This window comes from Myotis davidii, unplaced genomic scaffold (assembly GCF_000327345.1).
Source record: "Myotis davidii unplaced genomic scaffold, ASM32734v1 scaffold962, whole genome shotgun sequence".
In the NCBI taxonomy this organism is placed as follows: Eukaryota; Metazoa; Chordata; class Mammalia; order Chiroptera; family Vespertilionidae; genus Myotis; species Myotis davidii.
Genome location: NW_006295559.1, coordinates 1541047 through 1565002, shown reverse-complemented (window position 1 = coordinate 1565002; position 23956 = coordinate 1541047). Strand labels below are relative to the sequence as shown.

The 23956-nt window shown below is 37.1% G+C and overlaps 2 protein-coding genes across 3 annotated transcripts in view; one reads left to right on the top strand and one right to left on the bottom strand.

The window, feature by feature from the left end:
- RAB5A (RAB5A, member RAS oncogene family) overlaps positions 1 to 15547 on the top strand; it is a 30492-nt gene extending 14945 nt beyond the window's left edge. Inside the window, exons 2-5 of one of the 2 annotated variants that reach the window (XM_006770165.2) lie at positions 7149 to 7300; positions 7621 to 7743; positions 9411 to 9504; positions 14117 to 15547. In XM_006770165.2, coding sequence (XP_006770228.1) covers positions 7149 to 7300; positions 7621 to 7743; positions 9411 to 9504; positions 14117 to 14232 — 485 coding nt within the window. In that variant the 3' untranslated portion in view covers positions 14233 to 15547. Of the gene's footprint in view, positions 1 to 7148; positions 7301 to 7620; positions 7744 to 9410; positions 9505 to 11643; positions 11807 to 14116 lie in introns of those variants that run through there. The other variant, XM_015568079.1, reaches the window with a different exon arrangement.
- A 45-nt stretch (positions 15548 to 15592) lies between these two features.
- On the bottom strand, positions 15593 to 22833 carry PP2D1 (protein phosphatase 2C like domain containing 1). The gene is made up of 3 exons (XM_006770205.2): positions 22828 to 22833; positions 21428 to 22571; positions 15593 to 16562 (listed from the first exon to the last, which is right to left on the bottom strand). Exons 1-3 carry the CDS (start codon positions 22831 to 22833, stop codon positions 15757 to 15759), a joined length of 1956 nt encoding a protein of 651 aa, XP_006770268.1. The 3' UTR covers positions 15593 to 15756.
- Between the last annotated feature and the right edge of the window lie 1123 nt (positions 22834 to 23956).

Below are 23956 nucleotides of genomic sequence, written 5' to 3'. Positions count from 1 at the left end.
TCCCGCTGGGGTGCTTGGCCAGCCTACGTGAGGGGCTGAGGGTTGTTTTCAGGCTGGCCACACCCCATTCAGAGTGGGGGTCTCCACTGGGGTGCCTGGCCAGCCTGGGTGAGGGGCCGATGGCTGTTTGCAGGCTGGTCAAGCCCCCCAGTGGGGACCCTCACCCCATGGGGGTGTGGCCAGCCTGGGTGAGGAGCTGATGACTATTTGCAGGCTGGCCACAGCCCCTTCAGTGTGGGGGTCCCACTGGGAGACTGGACATCCTGGGTGAGGGGCTGATGGCTGTTTTCAGGATAGCCACAGCCCTTTAGAGTGGGGGGTCCCCACAGGGGCGCCTGGCCATTCTCGGTGAGGGGCTGAGGGCCGTTTTCAGGCTGGCCAAGCCCCCGGGTGACAGAAGCTCCCAGCCTCTCCTTTTTTTCTTTTTTTATTCTTGCATTTATTTACTTTCTATAATTGAAACTTTGTAGCCTTGAGAGTAGCTCAGAGCCGGCCATGGCGGGCAGGAGGGAAGCCTCCTGCTCGCTCCAGCTCTGTGGCCACGGGCGGCTGAAAGCAGGTATCTGGGGTTTATTTACCTTCTATAATTGAAACTTTGTTGCTTTGAGTGGAGCTCAGAGCCACCTTGGCAAGTGGGAAGCTTGGCTTCCTCCATCACTGGAGCAAGCAAGCCTCCTGCTTGCTCCAGCTCCGTGGCTGCTGGCTGCCATCTTGGTTGGGTTAATTTGCATATAGTCACTCTGATTGGCTGGTGGGCGTGGCTTAAGGCATAGTGAAGGGATGGTCAATTTGCATGTTTATCTTTTATTAGTGTAGATTTTTAATTTTTATTGTGTGTCTTTTTGTTATTGTTTGTTTTTAGATGGGAGGGTGGGGAGAAACATCGATTGGCTACCTCCTGCATGCCCCCCAGGCATGTGCCCTGACCAGGAATCAAACCAGCAACTTTTATTGCACAGGACAAACATCCCACCAACCTGAGCCACTTCAGCCAGGGTGGTACCTGGTTCTTGATACTGCTCAATCAATTCCAGCTATTTTTCTTGATTGGATATTCATCATGAAATTTGCTCCAGATCCTTTGAACTCTTACAGAATTATTTGGGTCTCAAAACCTTTGCTTTCTCTACACATCACTTCCTATGTCTAACTTGGATTTGATGATCACAAGTTCCTGATCTTCTGAGATCCATCCCCCCTATAAAAAAGGTCCTTCCCCTCAGTATAACAATTTATATTTTTAATTTTTAGCTTGATAGTTTCTCAAATCCACCACTTCTGATAGTTTTACATAGGGGGAACATTCAGTCATGATTCTACTATGGGGACACTGCTATCATTTTAGTTTTTTCTGTTTGCTTTTCTATTAGTGTTTTTATATAGATATACCTTATCCTTACAAGGAACTTATATATTTTACTTTATGGCAATTAAATTGGTCACTTTATAACCATATTTTTATGTAATTGCTACTTAACACTTACCAAGCCACCGGTGTCTTTTCACTTACACATTTAGTTAGTTTACAACTTTTTTAACATAAAGGTTTGTTCTACCTACTCTCCTGCCCCTGCCCACCATACCATATTTTGGAAATTCCATGATATAGTAGGTTAACAAGTGCCAGCATTTCATGGCTTTGCCTGGTTTAAAACAAAACAAAAAAATTATTTCCAAAACATTTGTACAGCATCACTAGCAGTGGGTGTTTATGCCATCCCCCTCTCCCTTTTTTTTTAAGTTAGGAGATAAATTTAATATTTTTGCTCTAAAGATGATTTTGACATTGACTTTTCTCTATGTACCTTTTGTGAAATATTTTTTTACACATTTATCCTTAATGCTTTTGTAATTTTTTGTAAGATTTATATTAGATTCCTACATATTAAAAATTAATCTGTTAACATTGTAGAAAATTCCTTAAAGATATTGTATGATACATTGCAAACCTAGTCTCAAATTTTTATTTGAAACTGATAGGCATAGTTTTGTTTTGTTTTTGTCAATTTGAATAAAGTAATTCTATCAAATTTGATAAATAACTAATTAGTTAAGGGTTGGGGTGGTATTGGTTCCTCAGTCTGTTCTGTTTAATTCATGTAGAATCATTTTAGTTGTTAGTTTATACTTTATTTTTGAGTTGTTGGCCTTTGGATATGCTATTGATTTGGATAGTCTTTCCCCTGCCCACTGTTTTGCAGTGTCTGCTCCTTGATTACCATTTATTAAGGTCTTAGATTATAGGCCTTTGGTATTAGCAGATTTAATATTTACAGTTTCAGGTATTCTCAGCTGATTAGGTCTATGATGCGGTAATTTGTAGTTTTCCTGAGACTGAATTGTTGCTTGCTGCCAGGCTTGCAAATAGGAACTGATCATGTATCTCAAAAAGGGAGCCTATTAGACAGGCCAGCACCCACATCTCAACGCAGCTTTGTTTTTCTCTACTTGTCGTCGCGTACACAGTAACTCTCGAAGTGATAAAAGCTGTTTCTTTGTGAAATGTGGGCCCGAAAAGAAAACCAACTGCTAGTGCTGGTGATGGAAGTGAAGAGAAAATGAAGAGGTCTAAGAAAGTGATGGTTCTTAGCCAGAAAATAGACGTTTTGGATATATTAAAGTGGTTTTTCAGATTCAGGTAAGTTTGTGGTTAGTTAATGTTGCTAACAGTATTGATGTAGTTATATTTTGAGTGCCAGAATTTATTTTTATAACTTTGTAATCGACAAGTAATGTATTTTTACAAGCACTAAGGTTTGAAGACGTCAGCTATACTTAACTGAATTTTATGGGAAGTTAAATGCTGTAGTTAGTAGTATTTGAAAACTTGAGAACTTTAGGGAATCATGATGGTCTTGCAATATGTAATGTGTATAATACTGAGTTATCCTATTCCCATAATATTTGTTCTTGTGGCACTACAACACTTTTATTATTTTAATGTGTTTTAGATGTATCCTAAAACTCATTCAGTTGGCCTGTAATAATTGGTCTTTTTCTCCTCTCCCAAAATTATGCTTTCATCATACCATGAGCAACAGTATGGTATTATGAAGTTAAAAAGATTTTGATGATATTATGCTTGAGATTGATAGTTATATAGTAACATGAATAGAGGCTTTTTGAAATGCCTGTTTTTTCTCATTTGGGAACTGTCTATTCAAATGTTATCTAAAGTAGACCAAAAATAATTCCACATAACTTATATGAACATCTTTTACCAAACATTTTGAATATTTATATGAACTGGGATTTATATTAGATGTCGTATGTGGAGAAGAATAACTAAGAGTAATTTCTCAAGGAACTTCCAGTCTAGGAAAAGAAAAAGATAATATCCTTTTAAACAGATTATAAAAAACTATGAAATATGTTATTGCACAGTGAAGTCTGGGAGCACAGAAGTAGGAGCTGCTTGATGGTGTGGGATGAAGAGTGATTTCTAAGAGGAATCTAAGGAATTGCTTGTTCTTGTTCTGTGTTAATATGATTGGGATCCATTAGCATAATACTGAAAACCTGATAATTGGCAGTGCATGGTAAGGTCTGTTCTAGTCAATTTAAAGAACTGGTTATCCATATTACATTAGCTGATGCCTTTGGATTTTCATGGCAGTCCTGTCTTCCAAATAATTGTCTCTTTCCAATAATTTACTACTTTTATATGGATATCCCAGATGATAAATAACTGTGATGGTGGACTTCCTTGTTTGGTTTCTAGATTTAGAGAGACTGCCTAAGAGCTTTGCTGATTTCATACTTAATGATGGAGTGGACACTTGATAAATTTTAAGGGGGAAATCCTATATGTATATTAGGAATGCATGTTGCCTCTAATTTTTAAATAAAACACAGTTTTTCTTTTGTAGCCTGGTGTAATAGCTTTGTGTTTCTGAAAGAGCTCTATTTGGTCATGGGGTGTGTGTGTGTTTTAATGTATTTGTTGGCATTTCTTTGCCTGTATTTTCTTTTTGTACATGCATTAATAAAAAAGATCAGTAGCCTTTTGTGATATATGTAAACGGTTTGAGAATCAGATTATATATGCTTTAAGACAACTTTAACTAATAGTTATTTCCCTGAGTCTAGAGTTGACTTACAAAAGTGAAAGTGAATGTTTTTACTGCCAGTGTACTTTGTGGTCATAAAAAAGAGAAAACAAAGTCTGAATTCCAAATTATAACTAAATTTTTCTTAGTTTCATCAAACTTTACTTGAGAAAAGGCTTATATTTTGTGATCCATTCCTTTGTTTTTCCCTTTTATTGAAAAAGGGATAATGTTAGAGGCTAAATTTTTTTTAAATATATTTTATTAATTTTTTACAGAGAGGAAGGGAGAGAGATAGAGAGTTAGAAACATCGATGAGAGAGAGACATCGATCAGCTGCCTCCTGCACATCTCCTACTGGGGATGTGCCCGCAACCCAGGTACATGCCCTTGACCGGAATCGAACCTGGGACCTTTCAGTTCGCAGGCCGACGCTCTATCCACTGAGCCAAACCGGTTTCGGCAGAGGCTAAATTTTAAGTGCTTAAAAATATTTATTGATTCTATAGAAGAGCCATTCATGAAAGTTTAAAAAGTGCTTTCTCTGTATACTTTACTATAAATACAGGATTATAGAAAATGGGTGTTACTGCTAGTGTTGTAAAAGAGGCTTGATTAATAAGTATATTTTAAGTATGGCTACATTTGTGAGAATTCACAGAAATATTCATTAGAATGTACCTCAAAATACATTTCCAATTGTAATGTCTGCAAAATTAATATTATAGGTGCTGATACTGAAGCCAGGAAACAATTGACCTAATAAAAATAGCAAGGCCCTAACCAGTTTGGCTCAGTGGATAGAGCATCGGCCTGTGGACTGAAAGGTCCTAGGTTTGATTCTGGTCAAGGGCATGTACCTTGGTTGCGGGCACATCCCCAGTAGGAGGTGTGCAGGAGGGAGCTGATCGATGTTTCTCTCTCATCGATGTTTCTCTCTATCCCTCTCCCTTCCTCTCTGTAAAAAATCAATAAAATATATTTTTAAAAAATAGCAAGAAAAATGTTATATCAAATATGATATATAATATCTAATTATAATTGGCTCAGTCAGCATATTCATATTAACTAGTGAATCTCTTACAAAGGATTGACACCAGATAAATTGGTACAGTTTACAAAAATTGATTATAATTTTCTTGTAAGATAGACCAGTTTTAGGAAATTTTAATAACTTTCTTCCATGCTCTTTGGGGAGGAGTTGAAGATCACACCTTGAGCTGAAAGTAAAAGTGAAGAGCAGCCAAGGCTGGAGAGGCTCAGTGGTTTAAACATCAACCTGTGAACCAGGAGGTCACGGTTTGATTCCCACTCAGGGCACATGCGTGGGTTGTGGGCTCAGTCCCAGTTAGGACCGTGCAAGAGGCAGTGGATCAGTAATTCTCTCTCATCATTGATGTTTTGATCTCTCCCTCTCCCATCCTTTCTGAAATCAATAAAAATACATATTTTTAAAAAGTGAGGAACATAAGATGAAAGCTAGAACTGCAGGAATTTAACTACCAAAGTTAATGAACAAAAGGAACTATAGGTATGGTTATTGGCCAGCATGCTGCTAAAAATGGGTGTGTGTAGATCTTGTTCATAAATATCTTTAGTGCAGTTAGCTGTGGTTAGACGTTTACTCTCACATTATTTTAAACTTAATCCACTTGATTATAACCTACCTTTTATAAATCAGATTTTTTTTCGTAAGTGTCCATTGTGGTGGCTTTACTGATGGCTATTCATAGAGCCAAGAGAAGTATACTTGTAATAGATATTTTACTTTATACTGTTCTCATGAAGCAATTCAGAAAACAAGTGGTACTTTGTAGATTTGACAGCAATCTCAATTTCAAAAACAAAAATATCATTATAAAATGATACTTTATTATTAAAATTAAAATCTGAGGGAAAAGATGAAAAGGTACAAATCCAAAAAAAATGTTCATGGCAAGTAATGAAAGAGCTAGGAGTTATTGAAACTATGTTTAGCAAATTAAGTGTAGCTTGAGCTAATGATTATAAAAACCAAGGTGTCAATGTTTTAAAGGATAATATAACAAAAATATTAATTTAGTGGTAATGAACTGGATAAATCCCTAGAGCAGAGGTTGGCAAACCACAGCTCAAGAGCCACACGCGGCTCTTTGGCCCCTTGAGTGTGGCTCTTCCACAAAATACCACGTGCGGGCGCGCACGTACAATGCGATTGAAACTTCGTGGCCCATGTGCAGAAGTGGTTTTCGGCCTGGATGAGTCTATTTTGAAGAAGTGGCGTTAGAAGAAGTGGGGGGTGTCGGTCGGTCGGGCAACGGGAGACTCGGCGCAGGCGGGCCGCAGGATACTCAGCGCGGAGGAGGTACATTGTTTTGAGGTATGTTCTGAGGTCGACCCCTTCCAACTCCCATTCAACTCTGAAACAAGTATACAAGAGGAATGTGGATGGGAGAGTTGGAAGGGGTCGATCGCAGTGAATGTACCTCAGATTGAGGACGTTTTTAGCAAAGGCCAGCTTAGGAGTACCCTAATTAAGTTAATAACAATGTACCTACCTATATAGTTTAAGTTTAAAAAATTTGGCTCTCAAAAAGAATTTCAATCGTTGTACTGTTGATATTTGGCTCTGTTGACTAATGAGTTTGCCGACCACTGCCCTAGAGTATACCATTAATAACCAGGAGAATGGAGCCAGAGGGCTATAGTTTGGCAATATATATGATAGTTACAAGTATGCTGATTTCCCCCCTCCCATTTTCAAGAATATTAATAAATGTATTTCTTGAATTGTTTTTTAGTTTGTTTTTTATTAAATTTATTGGGGTGACAGTGGTCAACATGTTTTACAGTTTTAAAGTTACAGTTTGTAAGACACTTTATGAAATTTATTAAGCTTATTTATTACAGTAAACTTAATGTAGAAGAGACTTTCAAGCTGATTTTATAAAGTTCTTATATGTAAGCACATATTTTCAGCTATGAAGCACAGATCTTACAAATATTTAAAGCCACTGTTAACTGGGTACGTAATAATATATCAGGTTTTCAGGTGTTTTCTGTATTATGAAAATTTTAGGGGAGAAAATGATAAACTTACTGCAGACATTTTCTTTTCAGCTGCTTTTCTAACGCAAACTGTGTGTCTTGATGACACAACAGTAAAGTTTGAAATATGGGATACAGCTGGTCAAGAGCGATACCATAGCCTAGCACCAATGTACTACAGAGGAGCACAAGCAGCCATAGTTGTGTATGACATCACAAATGAGGTAAGTAGAAATGCATAATATCATGGAACTAGTTTGAATGTCCGTTTCTGATATTTAGAATTTTGATTAGAGATAAGATCTTTTTAAATCCTTTTTTTTATAGCCAAGCATGACATTTCTCCATAAAGCTTTTGAATTAGAAAAGTTGATTTAAAAAAAAAAAAAAGATGAAAGTATCTTAAATAATTCAAAGGGCCTAAGAATTTCTTTTCCAGCGTCACTTTGAACAGTCTTTAAAGCCTTCTCTCACAAAGACTCTCCCTGGCCATTTTTTGATCCTGTGCCTGAAAGTAGCTGGGGCTTTTTTGTTTGTTTCCCAGGAGTCCTTTGCCAGAGCCAAAAATTGGGTTAAAGAACTTCAGAGGCAAGCCAGTCCTAACATTGTAATAGCTTTATCAGGAAACAAGGCTGACCTTGCAAATAAAAGAGCTGTTGATTTCCAGGTATGTTGAATTTAACTTATATTTGAAGACACATATTTATTGTAAATTCTTCTGTATCCATACTTGAATTATAGTTATAATTTAAAAACCATGTAAATAAAATGTATTGAACACATGTGATATACTATATGTAATAAAATGCTCCTCATGATAAACCTGAATCTGTTAATGTCTTTACATAATTGCAATATATATAGATAGATTCAGATTTTGTTGACCTAAACAATTACAAAGTAATTGTTTGCAAATAGTGCAGAAATAAGTAAAAACCGATTGCATCCTACCCTTCCTAACCTTTTCCTGTTTATTTAATAATATATATATCAACACACATATGCATACCCAGATATACCCACACGCTTGCGGTACACATAATCTACACTCATGTGTTTGTTCTTAAAGGGGCCTTTAAAAAAAAGGCTCAAAAAATCCAGTTTGTATGTTATCAAATACAGCTATTTAGGAATGGTCCCTGCTATAAAATAGAGAAAGTACAATCTTTTAAAATAAAGCAAATGTCTTTAAGTAGATATTTTAAAAACTCTGTTCTCTTGTTTGTCAGCTTCTCTACTAGAGAAGTTTGATTGTGGCCATTATATGTACAACATCAGTGAAGGGAATTTTTCTTTTTTGGTGATGGCTAGATATGGAGAAAGGGAAGTAATGGTTCTTACATCATTAGGTGTGAAGCTGAGCATACAGAGTTCATTTGGTTCTGGTGACAACCATGTCAGGTATGGTATCATATATTACTCCCAACATAGAGTGGTAGATAGAGCATGTAAATTATAGTCAAAAGTGGTTCTATCACATTGCAGTTCAAAGGAACCTTATTACCTCATTTTTTTCTTTGTCAAATGGGAAAGATAATTGGTTGCTCTTTACAACAGCTGTGAGGATCAAAGGCAATAATACATGTAAACTGTAAAGCATGACAAAAATGTAGAATAGTAACAATTTTCAAAGGAATGGTTCATAATACATTCAAATTTAAAATGTTGCTTACAAAACTCATTTAGAATTAAATATCAGAGTGCCTTTTAGTGGTTGAAGGCAGTATTATATATTTGGTTTCCCTTTGACTTTATTGCAAATGATGAGCATAAATAAAATTTGCCATTGAGGGTACATTTTCCCCCTCCCCACATGAGAGTGTGTACTTGTTCTTCAATAAATTTCCACCTTTGCTGTTAAAAAAAAAAATTGCCATTGAGATCCAAGAAAATTTTATATTTAGAATAGGATAAAATTTTCCCCCTCTAGAAAGCAGATTTAAAGGACTTTATTTTTATTTATTTACTTAATTGTCACCTGAGGACACACCTTGATTTTAGAGAGGAGGGGGTGTGGGGAGAGAGAGAGAAACATCGATCAGTTGCCTTCCTGTAGGTTCACCAACAGGGATCAAACTTGAAGCCTATGTATGTTCCCTGACCAGAATCGAACCCAAAGCATTTTAGTGTTTCCAACTGAGCCACACTGGCCAGGGCTGGAAAGCAGATTTAATGTGAGACCAGATTAATCAGGCTGGGATAATGCAAGTTAAGGCAAAAAGAAAATTACACAATGCCATTATCTTTGTTTTACTTTTACCTAGTAATTATTGGTTGTAGGTAATTAAGTTGGAGTAGTAATAAGGAAGCCTCTTGTTTTTGTTCTATAAACAGGAAGCACAGTCCTATGCAGATGACAACAGTTTATTATTCATGGAGACATCAGCTAAAACATCAATGAATGTAAATGAAATATTCATGGCAATAGGTAAGATGAACTTTTTTCAAACTACAAATATAGGCAAAACAAATTATACTGGAACATTTTTAGTTTGACTCTAAAAATATTTTTATTTTTAAAATTTTCTATGTTTTTTTTTTTTTATTGGTTTTTAGAGAGCAGGGAAGGGAGAGAGAGAAAAAAACAAAACATTGATGTGAGAGAATAACATCTGTCAGCTGCCTCCTGCATGCTCCCTGCCAGGGATTGAGACTGCAACCTGGGCATGTGTCCTGGCCAGGAATTAAACTGGCATTCTTTTTGGTCCCCGAGATGACCAATGCCCAACCAAACTGAGCCAGGGCTAGTTTGACTCTTCTTTTTAAAAAAATTCTTCGATTTTCCTTCTTTTTTTTCTTAATTGATTCTGCAACTACTTTAGATCCTTTTGACCAAACATTCATTACATAGTAATATTGTCAAATTTGAGAGATTATTATATATTAGGTTGTAATACTTAAGCATAGTTTCTTCTGAAAATATGGAAGCCTGGACTTTGCAGTAATAGATTTTCTAAAGATTTCACTGAGGATAAAGTGTGTGTTTTTCTATTAGGTTATACTTTTTAAATAAAAGGTAATAAACTTAGAGCCATATTTTTTAATGCAGATATTGTAGTAAAGTTTCAAAGCATGAGACACAGAGAGAAAGAGGAAAAACAAAATACCATCTATACTTTATGTGACCTCAATGATCATTCCATCCTATGCAGCACTCTTACCTTTCCTTTAAGGTACTTTAAACTGATGATGATTGCTATTCTACCGTTGTTGAAGTAATGAAGTTGGAATAGTAATAAGGAAGTTTCTTTCTGTCTATAACAAAAATAAAAGTATTTCTATTGACTTTAAACTCCTTCCATTAGTTTTAAGGTGCAGATTCTATGGGAAGGGTCTACTTAAGTGGCTCTCAAAATTTTCTGCCTCCACTCTATTCATGCCAGCACTCTTCTTGTCCCATAACATCTTTTATTAAATAGCAATGATCATTAACTGAATGTCTGCATTTCTATCCCCAAATAAGAAATACTCTTTTATATTGAAGTCATACCAATTAACCAGTTAAGAGCTTAAAAAAAAAAAAACCTCAGTAAAAGTTGCAAGTACTGTCATAATAACTGGAACTAAGGGAAACAGTTTAATGGTGGCTCATTTAGGAAAAAACTGTTTGCTGTCTAAAATATTTTCCTGAGAAACTCAGGCTCGTATTTATTAGGGAAATGCTAGCCAACACAGTTGTGAAGGATTGTGGACAATACGCTCTTTTTATAAATGGGATGGGTGACACCCTGAACCACATTTGGAAAGTTAAAAGAAAACAAAATAGTAAGTCCTTTAAATCAGGCTGAATTTTAAAGCTTTCTGGTGGTATTAAGACTACCGGGGGGTGGGGGGGCTGAATACCAGAGGAGTCTTAATTTATTTAATTTTTATTTTTTGTTTAGAAGTACTAGTAAGGTCGTTTTTCCAGTCAGAAAGTAGCCTACATACTAGAACTTTTGATTAGTGTTCTGAAATTAGAATGTTCTTTCCTTGAAAGAAATGGAAAGGCCATTTCTTTTACCAGATTATAACTTAAATCACACAGTACACTCATATTCTTACTTTGGTGACTTCCCAAAGGGAGTACGCTTATTTCGTGGAAGAGTTTAAAATAAATTTATCATCTGCTTTTAATTTTATAAGGTTTTGAGTGGCTTCTTTTCTTGTTCATTTTCATTAACTTGATCTAGAATTTTTCTTTTCTCACAATCCTAATCAATTTAGGGGCAGATTGGTAAACTGGTTATCTATGTACAAAACAGATAGTACCAGTTTCACTTTGATGACATTCAGTAAGATATAAGACAGGAGACAGCTTCTTTTGAAATCCCCAAAATGTGTTTTGGTTTATCATCACAGTAAAAATTAACCATTCTGGTTTATTTCCTTCAGCCTCCTGATTTCACTCATATCTAATTACAGGAAGCCCTGCTAAAGTGAAAATGGTCACTCAGTCAGAAACCTAACTTGACATAATTATAATAAAGTTTATAATGGTAGCCTATTCTTTGTCCTATGAAGCTTTGTGAATACAGCTGACTGGAAATGTATTGTTTTATTATCATTTACCCTACCATCTATACAGCAGTTCCTAGAGAAGTACCCTAAGGTGATGATGGCTTTTCTTCCCAAACCTTGATGTTCTGGCTTCCCGATCCATTGCCCAGCCCAGCATCTAGAATTCTAGAGATTATTAATGCTAATGTGGAATATTACAACAAATAAAGGATAGAAGATCCAAGACACAATTAGGCGTTCAGATTTTGAAGTAGAGCATGTTTAACTTTTGTGTAAGCTTAGCCAAAGCTAAGATTAAGTTAGAGTCTTACCATAGTAGTCCATTCCCAAGGTTGGTAGAGACCAGTGTGTCTAGCTACCCTTACAATCTGTACTCTTAAAGACCTTTTATTATTTCATGAACCCAGCATATAAGGATCTTCAGATTCCAAGCAGCTAACATCTAATCAGCAGGTACAGTGCTACAGAGAACAGCATTGTACCGAGTATAGCAGAGCTAAAGCTATAACTGCTGGTTCAGGGGCTTTGTTCAAATGAGGCAAGCCATGCTCATCTGTCTCAAAATTGGGAAATGGTTTTTGAGAGAGCCTCACTTGCAGTAAGTAGAATTACTTATGAATCACATTAGTATTCTTACTCAGTTACAAGAAAGGAAAATAGTAGATATTTGAAGGGTGAAATCTGTGTAAGGTAGAAAGAAAATAGGAGATGTGATCTGTTATAATTCGGTAATAATTAGATTGCACGGCAGAGGACAAGTTCGGGGGTGATGGTAATGCTATTTGTTTATATCCTAACCTATTCCAAAATGTGCTTGTAGCAGTCCAGAGAACATTGATAGAAGCTGAACTTTATAAACATTACTAGAGGCCCAGTACACAGATTTGTGCACTGGTGGGGTCTCTCAGTGGGGCCTGCAGGGATAGGCCAAAATAGGCAGTCTAACATCCCCTGAGGGATGTAGTAGTGTGTAAAGCAGCAGGTGGCTGGGGAGGTGCCAGCGCCGCACAGCTCCCACTCATCCCGGCCCCACTGCACCTACCGCCACTGCAGCTCGCCCACCATGATCCTGAGCCCAGCGTTTGGCACCTGTCCCGTTGGTCAGCTGCGCAGTGCTCCCACTGTGGGTGCACACTGACCACCAGGGGGCAGCTCCTGTGTTGTGTGTCTGCCTCCTGGTGGTCAGTGTGTGTCATAACAACTGGTCGCTTAGGCTTAGGCCCCGTGCACAAAAATTTGTGCACTGGCGGGAGAGGGGGTGTCCCTCAGCCCAACCTGTGCCCTCTCACAGTCTGGGACCCCTCGGGAGATAACCACCTCCTGGCTTAGGCCCGCTCCCCGGGTCGCACACAGCAGGCCTGATCCTGCGGTTGGGGCAGGCGGCAGATGGCGAGGCCCTGCCCCGCTAGCCTGCAGTATGCAAATTTAACGGCCATCTTTGTTGGGTTAATTTGCATGCTCTTTTGGTTGGCTGGTGGGTGTAGCGAATGTACGGTCAATTAGCATCTTTGTCTTTTATTAGTGTAGATTGGCTGTCAATTAAATAATAGAGGTGTTAATGATTTTGAAATAAAGTATACCTTTTCTGGTATTGGTAGGTGAATCTACATAAAGATTTCATATAGCTTTAGTGTTAAGTTTTGTTTTATTTAGAGAATATTAGTTTCTGTAATCAAACCCATGTAGATTAAGACCTTACATATTTAATACAGTGCGTTACCCCTGTACAAATGGAAAAAATTATGTTGAACGTTTCTAAACAAATATGGCTGTTAATTTCTGTACAATGCCAGCCCAACACAGTAAAACTGGGATAGTTTTTCCAAAGTTGACAGCACAGCTAAAGTTTCCAACAATTCAAACTATATATACACACACACACATACACACTAGTGGCCTCGTGCACAAAAATTTGTGCACTCGGGGCGGGCGGGGTCCTTCAGCTCAGCCTATGCCCTCTCACAGTCTGGGATCCCTCTTGGATATAATTATATCCAAACTAACATAGAGATAATACAAATAAGTCATAATTTAAGTATCTTTGATTTTATTAGTATATACACTTGTTGCCCTGTAATCCTAAAAGGGGGAAACCCAGCATTAAATATATATATTTGAGGCTGGCTTGTGGCTGAGCAGAGCTCCCCCTATTTTACGTTCACAGAGATATAATACAGTACTGCCCTACATCTATAATACTAGAGATACAATTAAAAAGGTGTTGTTTGAGACTTGATTCCGTTTTCCCAGCAGAGGCCCCAAGGGTGGGACGACAGCTCTGGGTAGAAGTGTTAAGTTTTAATTGTGTGTCAGCAACTGGTCCCCATTTTATCCTTCCATCAACTCACTGAACTCCATCAGGACCGAGTGACTAATGTTTTGATACTTAGTGGATACTCAATAAACATTTGAAAAGAATGAACATATGGTTATGTGACACTTTGGGGTAATCTAATTAGAAAGGAAGATTATCAGTAAGCAGATTAACATTCTAGTATGAATATTCTAATTGTGTTTTGTATTAATACTTTATTTTTCAGCTAAAAAGTTGCCAAAGAATGAACCACAGAATCCAGGAGCAAATTCTGCCAGGGGAAGAGGAGTAGACCTTACTGAACCCACACAGCCAACCAGGAGTCAGTGTTGTAGTAACTAAGCCTCCAGTTTGAACTAGCTGGAATAGTCTTCTGCTTCCTAAATGTAATAACCGTGGAATTGGAGCATTTAACCAGCTCAGTATGACTTCCAAAAAGAAGAGACTTATGATAGAGTCAAGTTTCTAATACAGAATTATTTTAAGTGTTTTGAACTTAATTTTTAATGACATGCATGTGACCCTCTGACTAACGTTTCAGCAGAAGGGGGAAATGAGAGCTGTGTATACTTGTTTCCTTGGAAGGTTAGGAGGAATCATTTCTCATCACCAGGGATATAGGCAAATGACTATCTGAACCCACAGTTAACCAGCCAGTTCTAAGAAAGAGATTTCAAACTTAATTTGAGCCTTTCAGAAACACTTTTTTTTTAGAAGGTTCTAAAGATATTTATGCTTAGCTATAGTATTTAGGCAGCCAGTAATTTCTCTTAGTATCCGTATTTAAAGTGTACATTCCACATTTAAACAAATTAGCCGCAAGAAAACAGTCCCACATTATGGAGTTGGGGGTGGGGGGGGGGAGGGTGGAATGAACATTAGTGGCATCTAAATTGTAGCCAGTCCTGTTATTTTTTTAAATGGGGTATAAAAAAAAAAAGCCAATTGTAACCTCATCTTGTTTTAGGAATATGTAAACTGATAAAACGCATCTTAATGGGTAGTGTTCCCTTCAAAGGTGAGCTCTTCAACAAAAGTGAAACAAACCAGGTGTCTGTGATTTCTGTTTAATTGCTGCAGGCCATTTTATCGGTTTTGTTTAGGGGCACGGAGGTCCAGGGCTTTGTTCCCTTTGGGCATAATATAGTCAATGCACTAACAATTATGTACATTCAGACTTGATTATTTTAAATTCGATCTTCAGCTGTACTGTAAATAGGGTACTGCACTGTAGTCTCCATATGTTTCTCTTCTGTAATATTTAAGAGTGCTTAAAAGCATACAAAATGTACAGTTACTAAAACAGCTAATTTTTTCCTTCTTGCCCCCTTTCAAAGGAAGGGGCTTCAGAACCGTAATAACCAATGTACCAGTAATTTGTAGCATAAGTATTGCGATATGTTAGTAATAATCTTGCAGCCTTATTTTCCAAAGTTTGTTTATTTTGATCAATTCAGTATATTGCACTAATTGTTTTAGGTATTTTCATTATATGAAATCTACCATGTGTCAGAGATGATTTTAATCTATTTAAGTGTTGAACTGCTAGCAGAACTTGTACATTTACAGTAATTCAAAATTAGTAAGGAAAACAGTTCACCAGTGTTTAGTTTTATATTGAGGTGCTCAGGTTGGAATAAAGTGGTATAAAAAGCAAGTACTGGTTTTTCTCTCTCTTTTTTTTTTAATGGAGCAGTGAACATATATAAATGGTATTATGTAACTCAAAAATCTGCCTTTGTATTTTCTTTACTACATTCTTAAAAATGATTTGTGTGGTATTGATGTATTATCCTAATATCTGGTTCATTGAAGAGTTGAAGAATCTTCATATTTTTGTATTCTGGATAATCAGAACTTTATCTTTCATTTCAGAAACTGACATTCACTTCCATTGAGAAGTATTACCATAACTGTAATGTTATCTCTGGAGCCAGCCACTAAAGCAGCATGTACAAGTCCATGGCTGATATACTCAGCTGCCGCTTCATAGATACCCTTGGTGCATATTGTTTCTTTTCCACTTGAATCTTTTGGTACACCGTCTACATGGGTTGGCCTGTCAGTTGCTTTCTCACTGCAAGTACCACAATTAGTCATTTCTGGTAGAAATGTTTGTGTATTTTTAGGACCACGAGTGAAATCTTTAGACGATTTTACATCAGACAGATTTTCTTTTGAATTTGTACTTGACACACGTTCTTCAGATTTACGCTGAAACAATGTGTGGGTATTACTTTTTGATTCAGTAGCATTTGATTCATTGATTGGGAGTAACAGAGGCTTTTTGGATGATGATTCTTTTTGGATGTTTAAAGAGTATGTTTCTTCATACATTTGAAACATTGTTATTGCCAATGCAGTGACTTCCTTTTTATCCAGAACTTCCCAGAGTCCATTAGTAGCTAAGATAAGGAATTGACATAAGTCATCTATATGGACAGACATAGTTTGAGGTACCGGGATAATGAATTTTTTCAGTTTGGGATTTCCATGAAATCCAAGTCCTCTTGTGGTTTTTATTTGCCCTTCTAGGAGTCCATATGGTTCATTTGAACTAACTACCGCTCCATTCTGAAGTACTCTTCTTTTTTCCTTTTTGCTTCTCAGAGTGTGTTCTTTGGTTAGGCGAAAGCCTTTCCCATTTCTGCATAAGAGTGCTTGTACATTACCTAAAAGATTATTAGAGAAAGTTGATCCCAGAGACTTAATAACCAATTGTATCAAAGTATGCTGTTAACTTTAGTAATTCTGTGTTTAAATGCATAAACAAAGTAAGCCATTTTAAAATATTTTTAAATGTATAAATTGGTATCGTTGGATGATTTACAGTAATTCAAACTGAGAGGCCAGTTTATTCCTACTTTTAAAGCAATTTAGTGTTAAAATACTGCATTTAGTATTTAAAAAACTAAAATTACAGACTCTGAAAAATCAAATGTTTTATGAAACCACTTCCAAATGTTACTTACTTTGTAGAGCCAAAAGTTGAACTTTTTAATAACCAATATATATTCCATAGAGCAGACATTTCTAAATGTTTAAATAAATGCCTTTTGTTTAAAAACAAATTTTGATTTTTTTAAAAGTGGAATTTGCTGATAACTAGTAATGTTAAAAACTAAAATACAGGTAGGTATGGGTGATGAAAAAAAATTAGAATATGACTGTTAATGTCAGTCTTGTTAGGTTCCTGATGTGTGTGGCTAAAAAGAAATTAAATCACAGCCTTATGAAGAAAAAAATACGTGTTATTAATGTATTAAATGGATAATAGTGAACATGAAATTAAAACCTTTGATTGTAACCTGAAATCCTAAAAGTTGATTATAGTTTGTTCATCATTCAGATGAACCTGTTATGTGTGCACCATTGAAATCTTAAGAAACTAAACAATACTTTTTTTGATTTATTAAAAGGTTTGTTAGGAACATTGATTTTCCCCATGTTTTTAGGGACACAATGGTATATTCAGGCATAGGCAGTTTTTCTTTATGGAATTTTTAAGGGTTTTTAAATTATTCTGAGATGGGGTTAATGATGTTTTGAGAATGAATTCCTGGAATAATGAAAATCTACAATAGGATATTCTGATTTCATACATGGAGCTGCAGAGGTTCAAGTGTAATTCTTTTTTTTTAATTTTTTTTTTAAATTCTCACCTGAGAATATGTTTTTAGCTGATTTTAGAGGGAAGGGAGAGAGAGAGAAACTGATCGGTTGCCTCCAGTACCCACCCTGACCAGGAATCAAACCTGTGACCTTTTGGTGTACGGGACAGCTCTCCAAACAGCTGAGCCACACTGACCAGGAATCCCTCAGTTTTTTTTTAAGTAAATGAATTTACCTTTCAGGAGGCAGAGGTCCACAACCTAGTATGATTGGACAGAGTATAAGTTAGTGAAGAATTGGTATCTGGTATAGACTGAGCTTATTGCCTCGTTTACATAATGGGAATTGTTAAAATATCTTGAGTTAATGGGACCAAAAGATGAAGATGTATATGGAAAATGTTTTAGAAACCTAAGAACTGTATAAATGATAATCCTAATAGCAGGACTTCTTATATTTTGTAGTAGGGTTTATTAATATTTTATATTAATAGGTCTTTGCTGCTGATTATTCTACTTAGGTGTGCAGGGTTAATTGTTTTATTTCCTGGACCTTAGGTTGCATATGCTGTCAGCTGCAAATGGGGTTGTTGAAAGTAGTTGACTGTTAAAGCTAAAAGAATAGAATAATGAACAAAAAGCCCCAAGGAAGATGGAAAATGAGTAAGATTTTAAAATATCACTGTATGTCCATGTATCTGCAAAACTGAAGGAAGAGAGAAGCAAGTCATGACAGTATAAAAGGGGGGACAGATTGGCTTTCAAGAAAAGGCCCTGTATAACATTGTTTGAAGGATATGAGAATTAGCAGTGAATATAATGAAGACTTACACAAAAATTTTAATGAATCTGATTATAAATAAGAATTCAAAGTCTTAGACATAAAGATAATTTTTTAGTAGCTGGAGAGATTGTGCCATTCAGAAAATGTTACCGGAACAAAAATGGAACATGATTACTGGGAGAGCATCATGTTTAGGGGGATTAATCATATAGGGATTAAGAAGAACTGCTTTGAGATGTTACTTAAGCCTTTTTAAGATATCTTGTATAATCAGGCAAGGCATTCCATAGATAGAGGGCTGTGATGTAACTGCCTCCTCCAATTGCTGAGTGATCTCTGACTTGTGAAAAGGAAAAGTATTCTGTAAGTCAGAGTGACCTTGGAATTCCAAAAGGAATTCTATTTCTGAATGGTCAAGATCAAGATTTTTTTTCAGATAAAGCCAGCAAGGCTACTTACTGTTGAAGATAACAGGCAAGTTTTAAGGAAGAACTGGAGAAAAGAGGAAGAAAACTTAGGTAGTGGTAAGAAAAGGGAACATACCTAGGATGTAGGAGTGCCCTGGGATAAAAAGATGACTTGTTTAGAAGAAACAGCATGGGGAAGTGGAAAGACTTGGGAGCCTGACACACTTAAACTTGAGTCCCACTTTGTGTGACATTCATTAAGTCACTTCATTTAGCTAACAGTTTTCCACCTGCAGTTTTTTGTCAATGCTATTGTGAGGATTTAAGAAGGTACGTATATATAGATATTTCAGAGAGGAAAAGAGTGGGAGAGAGAAACAACGATGAGAAAGAATCTACACTTGATCTTAGCCAAAAGGCCGAGAAGCGATGATGAGAAAGAATCTGATTGGCTCCCTCCTGCACGCCCCCTACTGGGGAAGGAGCCTGCAACCCAGGCATGTGCCCTTGATGGGAATCGAACCTGGGACCCTTCAGTCTGAAGGCTGACACTCTATCCACTAAGCCATACCAGCTACGGTAAGAAGGTACTTTTATAAGTAGACACTTGATAAAGGTTTTTCCTTTGCCTGCTTTCCTCTTCACAGAACACGAAGAGCCTATCCAAAAAAAAAATTGAGATGAAGCTACATATCAGAACCATTTATTTAAAAATTGCAAGAAAGTCTCTTATGAAATAGAATTATAGGCTTAAGGGAATAGGGAGCAATAACTGGGGAAATGAAATAGTTATTGGGAAAAGGAAAAGCAATTGAAAAATAGCATAAGCTAAGGAAATTGAAACACATGAAGTATACCTAAAATGGAAGCATAACAGAAGTGCATGTAAATGATGTTAGGGAAACAATCTATGTCTAGTTTTTTTTAAGGACTCTTAATTTTGGCCAAAGAGGCTGAATTTATATGGGAGGACATCATGATGTGGAGCTACTTTTCCCTGGATATTCGAAAGGTCCCCTGCTTCATTATGTAAAATGTGTGTGCATGAAACTCATGTTCACCATTGTAAAGCTGGAGCCAGATAATATTTTACACATCAGTCGACTATCTGTCAAGTATTTGTTGGATGTGTTCTCAGAATCAGGTTTGTATGTATGTGACCCACCACCAAGTTGGTCCTAAATCCGAAGAACAGTATCCTTATAAGATACCAGAAGAGTAAAAAGCCATGGGAAAATGGAAGCAAAGATTGGAGTTTTGCAGCCTTGGGCCAAGCAGTGCCTGTAGCCACTAGAAGCTGAGAGAAGCAAGCATTTTCCCTTAGAGCAGTGGTTCTCAACCTTCCTAATGTCGCGACCCTTTAATACAGTTCCTCATGTTGTGGTGACTCCCAATTTCATTGTTACAAATTGAACATAATTAAAGTATAGTGATTAATCACAAAAAGAATATGTAATTATATATGTGATTTCCGATGGTCTTAGGTGACCCCTGTGAAAGGGTCGTTCGACCCCCAAAGGGGTCGCGACCCACAGGTTGAGAACCGCTGCCTTAGAGGCTTCAGAGGAAGTGTGGCTTGTGAACACCTTAATTTAGGTTTCTGGACTCCAGAACTTGTGATAGGAAACTAGATCACGGGGCATGCAAATAAGCAGAAAAAAACTACCCACAATTTAAAAAAAATAAAACTAAGAACTGACACAGATGTTGGGATTAGTAGACAAGAACATTAAAAGTTAAAACAATACCATATGTTTAAAAAGGTAAGTACAGCCCTAACTTGTTTGGCTTAGTGGATTGAGCGTTGGCCTATGGACTGAAAGGTCCCAGGTTCGATTCCGGTCAAGGGCATGTACCTGGGTTGCGGGCACATCCCCAGTAGGAGATGTGCAGGAGGCGGCTGATCGATGTTTCTCTCCCATCGATGTTTCTAACTATCTCTCTCTCCCTTCCTCTCTGTAAAAAAGTAATAAAATATATTTTTTTTAAAAAGTAAAAGAATACAGTAAATATTTGAGAAAACATGCCATAAAATTGAGGCATGCACTATTGTTTTCTCTGAGATGAAATGGATGCTACTTGGCCAGTGAGCACAGGAGTGCCCTATTGCAAATGTATTAGTTATCAGAATAAATGACCAATATACCAACTGCACAGTTATACTAACAATAGTCAAAGTATTTTCCATTCTTCTGAAAAAAGAGTGTGAGAGATGTTTTTTGTTTCACTCAGAACTTAACAAATGTAATGTATTTGCTTTGCCTTTATTAACTGCTGTATTGCTGCCCACTTAGAAAGTTTAATGTTTTGGTGACATTATTTCATAGATGTGCCTCCTTGGAAAAGAATTACAATCGCACAACCGGTGTGGCTCAGTGGTTGAGCATTGACCTATGAACCAGGAAGTCATGATTCGATTCCCAGTCAGGGCACATGCCTAGGTTGCAGAAAGCAGCCAATCAACAATTCCCTCTCATCACTGATATATCTATCTCTCCCTCTCCCTTCCTCTGTGAAATCAATATTAATATATTTTAAAAATAAACAGAAAAGAATTACAATGATTTGTGTGCCTGTCATCTGCATTTAAACTGGTTATTGGTCATTTCTTAATTGGTCAATGCAATATTAGGCATTAATAAGTCACTAAATAATTCTGGAAACATAAGAGGTCTTGCTGCCAGGAATTTTAAAAAAAAAAGTTAAGGTATAACCTGGCACTTCAGTGTACCTACCAGTGTATGCGATATGTAGTTCTCCAGAAATTATTTGTGGCAAGTTCTGGGAAGGTAACCTCTCTGGCAAACCATCATGGTCAGTGGGTCTCTGATTCTTCTCGTCATGGGAACTTGTGATTTTGCCTTCCAATATACAGGCAACTGCAGAACAGCCACTCCATCGAACCCTGGATACTTCTTGCCTTCCAAGACGTAAAATCCTATCCATTCTCCAGAATGCTTTGGCAAAGGCTTTGTGGATGCTCTCATGCTCACACCATGATTCTTTTGTTTGTTTGCTTCCAGAGAAGAGGCTTTCTAGAGCAATATACTCTTCCCTAAACACTGTCTGGAAGGAATTGATTAATTTTTGCTCTTCGGGGGTCATTTGGTAGGATGGATCAAATCCGGAAAGCTGATGGAGAAGTAAAACTGGGAGTTCCTTGGATGTGAAGTCTGCTGCTGATGGACCATGATGCCCATCAAACAAACCGAAGAAACACACATTCGGCTTACTGCCAAAATGATTCACAACAGTAAATTTATCATTCATGTGCACTTTCCACGTAGAATTCTTGTCATTGCAAATGGCTGCTCCTTTAATTAACAGATGGTGGAATTTTTGTGAATAGATGGAACTGTTGGGAATGTTGTCCATAATCTTATAGTACGCTGGTATTTGTTTCTTCCAAAGTAGTTCTAAAGCATTATTCAAGCTGTCTAGGCCTTTTTCAGAATATGTAGAAGATGACAGTAGTTTAGTAATGGTAAACTTTCTCTTACTAGAAATCGCTAAGCGTGTTGGTTTAAATCCACTCTTCCATTCAAGACCCAGTGCGGCTAGAGCTTCATGTTGCCTCTTGTGTAGGAAAAATCCAGTCAGGTCAATTTCTTTCTTGCATATGGAACACGGGATTGTGATCACTTTATCACGGAGCTCCTGCTCTTGCTGGTCTGCAGCATAACATAATGGTCTTTCCTCCTTCCTTCTAAAATGCTTTCTTCTCCATAAAACTAGGAATTCCTCTTCTGGATAAAATTTTTTCATATTCCATTTCATCACTCTCCAAACTAATCTGCAAGCAGGAGGAAAGATATTTATGTGCCAGGAATGATGCAGACCCTTATCTTTGCAATTTACTTTGGTTCCTCGTGATATTATCTAGACCTAGAATTGAATATTGATGCATCTTTCTGTGATTTCCAAAAAAAACAAACAAACCACACACATAGGAAATATTGAATAAATTGGTGATTGACCTGTGTGTGACTGAATAAAATTAGGCAAAATCTCCACAAAGTCAGCTTGACATCTAAGAACAAATACTCAGAGAAATCAGCACAATATTTAATCCCAGGCATCTGGAGGTACGTACTTAAGACTTAGGAATTTGATTTCAAAATATGAGCATACTTACTTTCATACTCTATTTTGTCTTGCTTAAAACCACTTTTGTCCTAATTAAAGGGTTTGCAAAAAAATGAATGGGAGATGCCAAAATTAGACTGATGGTAAGAACAGAATTTTTTAGGACCACAATGGGCAAGAGGTACGGGCTGAGAAAAGGAAAGAAAGCTGTGGAGCTGGATGATAAATTTCTGGAGAGCTAACACCTTCCTACCAGAAGCATCTAGAACAGTATTCAGCACATGGGGACATTTTTATCCATTTTATGCACAATTCCTAGGGCATGGAATCTTTGCAAGGGCCTATGGAAATGTTAGAGACCCCCCCAAAAAATGCTTTGGCTATAAAATATTTTAAAATCCGAAACATCAAAAGATAGTAGCTTTAAATGCTTATGAAATGTGGCATTTTGAAAATTAGATAACTTCAACTCAATTCATACATAAATTATATTTGATATGAGTACATTTAATGTATTAGATATGATGAAGGGTAGGGCCTACAAAAATAATGCCTGGAGCCCATAGGGACTTAAAGCATTCTAGGCATCATAACAGGTATTTAAGAATGTTGATGGCTGAGATAAGAAATGAGTCCATTTAGCTCTGGCTGGTGTGGCTCAGTTGGTTGAGGATCCTCCGATGCAGTGAAAGGTTGCTGGTTTGATTCCCAGTCAGAGCACATGTCTGGGTTGCTGGTTCATTCCCCAATAGGGAACGTGCAGTAGGAGGTAGCCAATCCATGTTGGTCACATCTCTCCTCTCTCTCTCTCTCTCTCTCTCTCTCTCTCGCTCTCGCTCTCTCTCAAATCAATAAAAATATATTTTAAAAATGATATGCTAAAAAAAGAAATGAGCCCTAACCTGTTTGGCTCAGTGGATAGAGCGTCAGCCTGCAGACTCAAGGGTCCCTGGTTCGATTCCGGTAAAGGGCATGTACCTTGGTTGTGGGCACATCCCCAGTAGGGGGTGTGCAGGAGGCAGCTGATCAATGTTTCTCTCTGATGTTTCTAACTCTCCCTCTCCCTTCCTCTCTGTAAAAAATCAATAAAATATATTTTAAAAAAAGAAAGGAGCAGAGAACAGAAGATGGCGGCATAGGTTAACGCCGGAAATTGCCGCCTTGAACAACAACTTCAC

Excerpts from the sequence above, each read along its gene's own strand:
- PP2D1 (XM_006770205.2), bottom strand. Across the intron at positions 16,563-21,427 it reads ACTACATATCGCATACACTG|GTAATGTACAAGCACTCTTA; the intron begins GTAGGTACACTG and ends ATAATCTTTTAG.